Source organism: Vollenhovia emeryi, unplaced genomic scaffold, assembly GCF_000949405.1.
Source record: "Vollenhovia emeryi isolate VEMERY1.0 unplaced genomic scaffold, V.emery_V1.0 DF939120.1, whole genome shotgun sequence".
In the NCBI taxonomy this organism is placed as follows: Eukaryota; Metazoa; Arthropoda; class Insecta; order Hymenoptera; family Formicidae; genus Vollenhovia; species Vollenhovia emeryi.
The window spans coordinates 1,034,552-1,042,521 of NW_011967246.1; the positions used below are offsets into that span (position 1 = coordinate 1,034,552).

Here is a 7,970-nt window from a genome sequence, read left to right on the forward strand (position 1 = left end):
GATTTATTTCCTTACTCCTACTCCTTACTCCAGCTTACTCCAGCTTACTCCATGTATTGTAGACCAGCCTTTACACCTGAAAATAGCCATTTTAAGTTCAATATATTCCGATAGAAAAATTTCTCTTAAATAAATTTTCTTATTGGATATCTTTTAGCGTCTTTCTTCAGGTGTACAGGCATTCATGACGCTCTGTACACTTTAGTATGTGTATCAAACAGTCTTCAGTGTAAAAACATCAAAAGTCTCCTAAAGATCGATATACAAACTTGTTTAATAAATCAGCAATATCAATTAAAATTTATTCGATGTGCAGAAGGGTGGCATTCGTGTGGCCGAGCAAGCGAGTGCCAACAACGTTAATAACGTTAATCAGTGGGTGCCGTCCAGCGACTGGGTGTACCAGTGGAAGAGCAAACTCCCGCTGCAGACCATCATGCGATTGCTCCAGGTTCTCGTTCCACAGGTTGAGAAGATCTGCATCGACAAGTGAGCGAACATTCTGGACCTTTGTAAATAACAGATCGTCGAATTTGAGCGCTTTTCATCGGCATTCGTAGAATTCTTGTATAAATAACCCTTCTGATTGTTTCACACTTATAAGTTCTCTTTTATTGATTGTAACAGGGGGTTGACAGACGAGAGCGAGATCTTGAAGTTCCTGCAACACGGTACCCTCGTCGGGTTGCTGCCAGTGCCGCATCCTATCCTCATCAGGCGGTATCAGGCTAACGCCGGCACAACCGCGTGGTTTCGCACGTACATGTGGGGCGTTATATATCTGAGAAACGTCGAACCACCCATATGGTACGATACGGACGTCAAGCTGTTCGAGATCCAGAGAGTTTAGATAACAATCGCTAAGAGGTTCGTTATCGTTCGCACTTGAAATACTGTTTTATTGGCAGTGCGCAGAAGATGAGTCTCATCGAATTATTGTGTATCATATAGCATCGTTCTTGAACATTAATTAAAATTGAAGGATTCAATACAATCCACTTTTTTAAGAGCTCGATGACATATAAGTTTCTTCAGCTCTGAAGTAAACTTTAAAATAATATCAGTTTAAATGCATAATTACGAAGAGAGCTCTAAAATAAGATCCTCCGAGATGTCATAAAACCGTGTTAGACCATTAGAATCCTTCAGTTAACTGAAATTTAATTGATTCCTCGTCTCTTTAGTTGAAGAAAAAAATCCGGCAAAATTGGTTCCCTTAAATTTATTCGACTAGTCGATAATGGCACCATTCCTGCGAGTTAAATCAACTTTTAATAGGCAAGAAAGAGGCAAGAATCAATTAAATATCGGTTAATTTTGACCAATGTTTACGAGAATTTAATGAGACACAGCGCGACGAACACATTGAGTCACACGCTTCGTCTCATTTTCGATTACTTTTTACACTGCGAGATTCTCCAAAGTACTTTCATCTGGATGTAACATACATGTACTGTATACAGATCGTAAATATCGTTTGCAATCGGCCACTGATTTATTATAACAATTATTGTATCCCGAAGACTGTAATCTCGTTTGTAACATAGTAATATACTGTCAGTAAATGGAAAAGATATATCGTCGATCTTAAGGAAAAATCTGTCAATGAAATTAATTTAATAGACGACAAGAACCGACTATAAATAAAATAATATATTTTAAACTTTACTTATACATTTCTTCGCATTTTTTATGTACACTTTTACTGTCGTCAATTACGATTCATATTTTACAGTTTTGATTTCTATCGTTTTAATGAATCTCCCTAAATAGAAAAAACTAAATTTATCGCATAATTATTTTTACGAAAAAAGGACATTCGATTATTGTTTCATTAAGACCGGCGATATCGTAGATCGTTATCAGAGCTAGAGAATCCATCTTTCGCGATATGTAGCTGCGCTTTTCGGAAGATGATTTTGTCCGCTTTTGCACCTAACTGTTATATATTTCGCGTACAGCTGTAAACTGAAGTAACACTTAAATGCTTATTTATACGTGGAAACCGTTTCACACTTTCGCGAAAGGTACTGAATCTGTACCACAAGAGAACTTCTGGGTCCGCTTTTATTAAACTCACCGCAACACCACGTGGCCTTTCTTCTTTTTGTCTTACAAGTGCGAGTTCATTTTTAAGAGTGTAAATAAAAACGGACCCGACGAAAATGCTTTTTACGAATGACGACGTTGTGTGCGGCGAATCAACTGCGATTTTTTTAAAACTGTAACGTAGGAAAAACGGACTTTAGATACTTCTGCTCTTCTTAGAACTGCACCCTCTTAGACTTTTTATGATACAAAATAAATGTTCGCTCAGGCCTTGCGTAGAAAGAAGAAACCAATGAAGTACAGAAGCAAAATTCATATTCTCTAATGCCATATTTTCCGTTTAGTCTTTTGCAGTGTTTCTTGAAGAAATCGATAATTTATCGTGACATAAAAGACATATAAAAAAGAGAGATAGATATATATATATATAGTAAAAGAGTAATTCGAGTTTTGCTCCTTACATCTTTGAAATGAGAACAAGATTGTAAGTGCAGTTAGAAATGACGATGAGTTTTGTACATCACGGTACACCTGCGACTTATAGTTACGAAGAACATCCAAATAGGATCTCACATCAGTATGTATTATATGTAGTTGTCTTTAAATATATAGAGTTATAACACAAATGATACTTTACATGTGTGTACGCACACACACACACCCTCTCTCTCTCTCTCTTTCTCACGCATGCATTCATGGAAAGAGAAATACAAAATCATGTTGCACTTCACATGACAACTTGCTTGCTAACATTACACGTAAACTATCATGAAATGCACGTGCTCCTATGTCGCAAAGCACGCAATGTATATCGTATATATGATATTTGGTAACGAGCGCGTTTAGCGGACAGAAAGTTACTAAACAACTGAAACTGTTCGCCAAACGCGCCTACCGTTACCAACTTATCGTTAAGTGGCGAACGAGCCATGCACACAGTTTTACAAATTTGACACCCAGGCTCAAATTGCACGTTCGAACTCGTGCGTTTATTTTCTTTCTTACCGCGAGCACTTCTGCACATATGTGTATGTATGTATGTGTGTATGTAACAAGAGTCGTTTTTATACATATATCATTCTACAAGGTCATAAAGACTTAAGAAATTTAAGTCTCTTAAGACTTGGGAATTAAGTAATCGAACATAAGTCAGTAAATTCTTGGAATTATACATATCGAAGTACCGCGCTCGAATGAGCGAGCGGTCGCTTCGCGGAAGTCTCCTAACCGGGAAAATGAACAAATGTCTCGACCAAGTATCCAGCTGCGCGCCGAGTTGTGGCTAAACCTAATTGTAAGTTAAATATATCACACAGTTTCATAGTAAAGTATAAAAAGATTAGAATACAGTTTACCCGCATCAAAAAACGGAAATTCATTGGCGGAGCGCGGCTCTCTCCGTAATGCCCACTAAAAAATATCGCCGCGTGAATCTTTCCATAAACTGAACCCCTGATGTGTTGTCGATGTGTTATCATCATTGCGCTCTTATCACAGACGTGAACGTTGCTTAAACCTAGAGAATTGATTTGCGCTGTCTTGCGTAGCGGACACTAAAATATTGAAGGAAGATTTCTTAGACGAGCTGTTCTGGTTCGGTTTTATGGCGATTTCATCGCACGACCTTGTCGTAAGAGGGTGGCGGCGCCTCGTCCGAGGGCGCGAGTGGCGGTGGTGACGGCGGTGGTATCAGAATAGCGATGTGATAAGGCGGCGGAGGCGGATTCTGCCTCACCGTCGTCGTCGTGGTCGTCGTCGTCGTGGTCGTCGTCAACGGCACTGTCGCCGTCGCTCTATTGACAACGCTGTCGCTGATGTTGGACGCGTTCGTCAGGGCGGCAATGTGATCCTCCTGCATACGAGCGTTATGCTCCGGCCGACCGTTATAGTAGTATTGGCTCTCACGATAGTACTTGTAGAAGACCGAGTATATACAAGCGGACACCAGCAATATTAGTAGCCCGCAAAACACTAGTATCTCCAGGCCAGGTCCCTGTTAGCGCAAAGGTAAGAACTAATCGATTAGGAAGCGAAACAACAGAGGAATAAATTGCAAAAGCAGTATTTGAATATTTTGATACAATTTTGAGATTAAAATTCTCTCTCAAAACATTGGCGCGCTTACCCGATAACCAAAGTAGAATTTAGCGGCCGCCACGAAGATCGTTATCAGAGCAAATGTGGACCAGATGCCACAACGCAGTCGGTGGCCGGCCAGGTCGGCCTCCTGCAATTCGAAGACGCTCCTCGTTAGTAGGCTTCTGTTCCGCTCTGTACCGTTCGCGCCGGTCGTATTAGACAGAATCAGCTGATTGTTGCTGGTATCGGTGACATTGCTGCAAACAGTGCGTTAAACCAAAGACGATTTAATACCGCCATAGTGCCACGTATCTTTGTACTAAACTCACAAAACTGCAAACCGAGGGCGAATCATTTATAAGTAATCTTTCTGCTGGTAGACATGTATAAGTGAGTCACCCTGTATATAGGAAGAGCATGTTCCTCTCAGAATGTCTCCTTTCTCTTAGTGTAGACCTTTTTGTGTTTTCATTAATTACTTGGGGATGTTGTTCAGCTGGGCGAGTTGGGCGGCGCTGAGCGACGACGAACCGTGCTGATGGTTCTCGTTGTTATAGATTCGCGCAGACTGTGTCGTTGAACGAGCAACGACGCTGCGGCAGGAATTATTGACATTACTAGGTCCCGCTGGCGATGCGTTTCCGGCTGCGAGGTTACTTGCGAGGCCTTGGAATCGATGCACCGGAGTCACCATTTGCCTAAGTTCACCGCTGCACCGACATTGGCCTGCGAAAACAAGCAATAAAGTGACAAATAAAGAAATGAGACGACAAGGGAAATAAATAGTATAATAAATAGGTAATTACAATGTTTCCTTAATCTTTTCCAATTTGTTTTACAGAATTATCTAAGGAATAATTCCTCAATTATTTGGAGTCCTATATGTTAACAAAAATTGTCTGCGTATAAAATACTAGTAATTTAAAAATTATGTATAAGAACAAATAGAATCGCAATATACAGTTTTCATGTGTCATCCTTTACCACACCCTTGCTTGTACTTTGCTAATGTCTAGGTCAATATCGCCGCGGGATCGGGCGCACTTACTGTGTGATTTAGGTGGCACAGGTGTGGCAGGGTATCGGCGGCTGGTGAAGCCGTAGTACCTGCCCGCCGGTTTGTTGATCCAGAAGTGCATCAGGAAGTCACTGTAGCGGACTCAGAGATCCATCGCTGGCTAGTAATACAAAAACAGTGCTTCAGTATTTTGGTTTTGAATCGAACAGTCTGTGGGTCTCGACAAATGTACAATATTCCTTGCCTGTGTCTTCATGAAAAGCCAAAGAATAAACTGATGCACGAAGAAATGTGGCAAGAGTGCAGTTGAAAATACACATCTACTTCAAATACATCCTTGCATCAACATTTATACATTGTTTAAGCAACGCGTGACGTAGAAATACATACATTGAGGAAAGTTAAATCAGGACAGAGGGGGAAACCGCCGAGGGCACTGTGGTGTACAGATTTGCGGCATTACCTGGCATTACTAGGCATTAGTTTGGGCATTAGGCCTTGCTGGGACATTATAAATATAAAATAAGATAAAATAACATAAAACAAGGCGAATAAGATACTAAGATAAAGTAATGCCCACTTGGCATTAGTGGGCACTGGTGTACAAGATTTTGGTCAGCGGTTTCCCCCTCGATCAGGACCTTCAGGATATAAATCAAATAGAAACAAGAATGCCAAATCATTACTTAGGTCCGGGTAAGCTGAAGGTGGCCGAAATGACTTTTAAATTTAATACAAATATCGCTTACTCTACAATTTCTCGACGATGCACAAATCATGCGTGATCCCATTCCAACATCCCTTTCAACGCGCAGCTCTCCTGCTCGTCGGGGTCGCTTCCAGGTCCCACTGATAGTGTACCTCGGGTAAACGCGTCTTATCGGCCTCCGGTGTGTACTACTCATCGTCTGCTGTAAGCGTTATCGTCGCTGGTGACGCTGGTCAAATTCATCTTCTATCTCAAAACTGGGCTCTGAAAACAAGACCATTCTATCAATGAAACTGATAAGGCGACTGGCGTCTCATGGCAAACGTTGCAATCAAAAGGTACATGGCAAAGGATAGCAAACGGAGGTAAATAAAAAGAAAAAACAATATTTTAGACCCGGTTTCACCAACGTCGCTTAAGTTTAAGCTTAGTTTAATTTGTCCTTTGTCTCTCTTTAAAGTAACAGTCGAAAAGAGACAGAGAACGAATGAAGCTTAAAGTTAAGCGACGTCGGCAAAACCGGACCTTAGACGCCTCACATTTTATATACAAAAATATGTATCAAGTGTATTAAAACCACTCCAGATATTTGCGTCGAAATTAATATCATCAGGTACATAAAGTAAAATTAAATTGTCTTTTAATTGTGTTTTAAGCGATATGAATCACGCGTCTAAGGCGTAGTCAAGAAAAAGTGATGCAGACGCACGTCTATTTCCGTCGAAAGTCAAATAAATACGCTACCCAGTAATCTCTCGGGTCTTCAGGGTCTCTCCGCTCTCATTCTAACGGCACACGGGGCAAAATTAAATGTCATCGCGTGCCCTTTTACTCGCGTCTTTTTCTTTCTACGCATCAGCACGCGATAAATATATAGCGCGAAATATATATGTATATAATGCGGGAGGAGTACGTCGGTTTACGAGGAGACAGCTGTTCCAGCGAGGGGTAAGCGAATCCTACAGCGATCGTGCCGTGCGAGTGCAGAAAGTGCAGGTGGAAAAAGGCGCAGAGGACGAACTCAGACTGGTGTCGTTCCTCTCATCGTCGGAGCTGCGCCTCCCGCGATTGGGAGGCAGGCTCCGGGTTGGAAGAGGGAAGTTTACAAGCGCAAGGTAACGCGAGGATTTGACGAAGGAGCGGGCGCTGGTCCCCTCGAGGTGCCAGCTGGGAAAGGCGTCCGCGACACTCACTCGTCCTCCTCTCATCCCTCGACGTCTCCACTCGCCGTGTCCGACACGCTCGCGGATCGAGTCCCGCTCAGCCGTTCAACATCGACGTCACGCGAGACACACCGGGGTTGAAAACGTATCCCGGTTATTCCGGCACACCGTTCATACTCTCGTCCTGCCGAGGTCGCGCATTACTCTCGGCACTCTGGCTTTTCGTTTTCTCTCCTCTACGAACGCCCGGTCGCGACACCGCTTGTCCTTCGCCGCGCGTCGCCTCGTGTGCGAGAAGAGGTGGAGAGACCGACGGGACTCACGGTGGACCACGGTGGACGCGCGTCGATAACAGACGCCTATTACGCTCGCGCGAGTCGCCGTCGTCAGTCGTCGTCCGCCACAGTGGCTGACAGCGATGTGCGATATCCGTGCGCAGTGATGCAAACATTGAGCGCTGCTAGAAAAACTAGTAACTAAAACAACCAATAGCACACAATCATTTAGTGACTTTTACTCTTAAGCCTAGTGCAGACTGCACGCAGCTAATCGGATCCAGTGTGAATTCTGCACACAGATATCTATACTATAACTAGATCGCTAACTCCTACTGATTTTGTACATAAAATGTGTCCCCGAAAACTATGTAATATGGCGGTCGCGCATGCGTAACGTTGGTAGAAAGCGCATGCGTAACGTTGATGTAGAAAGCGCCAGCACAATATGACAGATAACCTCGTAGGCTGGATCGAGATTTAAGTACGTATTATTGGAAATTCTTATAATGTATTCCGTTCGGGAGTTCGATTCTTGAATCGTTCTCATGGAACACATACGTGAGAACTCTACTCTTACAGAGGAATTGCAAGTCGATTAAATAAAAGCCATGCAAATATCCGTTCGACTTTCAATTCCTTTGTGAGGACAGAATTTTAGCGTACGTTTCTTTTGT

At 42.5% G+C, this 7,970-nt stretch overlaps 3 protein-coding genes across 5 annotated transcripts in view; 2 read left to right on the forward strand and 1 right to left on the reverse strand.

Moving 5' to 3' along the window:
• The window catches only part of LOC105570426 (protein HID1), an 8,162-nt gene extending 5,487 nt beyond the window's left edge, over positions 1 to 2,675 (forward strand). For both annotated transcript variants that reach the window (XM_012027601.1, XM_012027602.1), the window contains exons 11-12: positions 317 to 489; positions 628 to 2,675. In XM_012027601.1, coding sequence (XP_011882991.1) covers positions 317 to 489; positions 628 to 850 — 396 coding nt within the window. In that variant the 3' untranslated portion in view covers positions 851 to 2,675. The remainder of the gene's footprint in view (positions 1 to 316; positions 490 to 627) is intronic.
• LOC105570424 lies at positions 1,472 to 7,771 on the reverse strand. 2 transcript variants are annotated; one of them, XM_012027599.1, is made up of 6 exons: positions 7,049 to 7,771; positions 5,896 to 6,119; positions 5,177 to 5,306; positions 4,608 to 4,854; positions 4,175 to 4,385; positions 1,472 to 4,042 (listed from the first exon to the last, which is right to left on the reverse strand). In XM_012027599.1, exons 3-6 carry the CDS (start codon positions 5,265 to 5,267, stop codon positions 3,662 to 3,664), a joined length of 930 nt encoding a protein of 309 aa, XP_011882989.1. In that variant the 5' UTR covers positions 5,268 to 5,306; positions 5,896 to 6,119; positions 7,049 to 7,771; the 3' UTR covers positions 1,472 to 3,661. The 2 variants fall into 2 exon arrangements, with proteins under 2 accessions (XP_011882989.1, XP_011882990.1); XM_012027600.1 differs by lacking the exon at positions 7,049 to 7,771 and adding an exon at positions 6,600 to 6,774.
• The window catches only part of LOC105570423 (GTPase Era, mitochondrial), a 3,703-nt gene continuing 2,565 nt past the window's right edge, over positions 6,833 to 7,970 (forward strand). The window contains exon 1 of the mRNA XM_012027597.1: positions 6,833 to 6,970. The gene's annotated coding sequence lies outside the window, so the exon portion shown is untranslated. The remainder of the gene's footprint in view (positions 6,971 to 7,970) is intronic.

What these genes read in the sequence shown, in the direction of transcription:
- LOC105570424 (XM_012027599.1), bottom strand. Translation starts at nt 5,267, where the DNA reads ATGCACTTCTGGATCAACAAACCGGCGGGCAGGTACTACGGCTTCACC. An exon ending in TGTGCCACCTAAATCACACA is followed by an intron (nt 4,855 to 5,176) that starts GTAAGTGCGCCC and finishes TTGTTTTCGCAG; the next exon opens with GCCAATGTCGGTGCAGCGGT. An exon ending in AATTCTACTTTGGTTATCGG is followed by an intron (nt 4,043 to 4,174) that starts GTAAGCGCGCCA and finishes TTGCGCTAACAG; the next exon opens with GGACCTGGCCTGGAGATACT.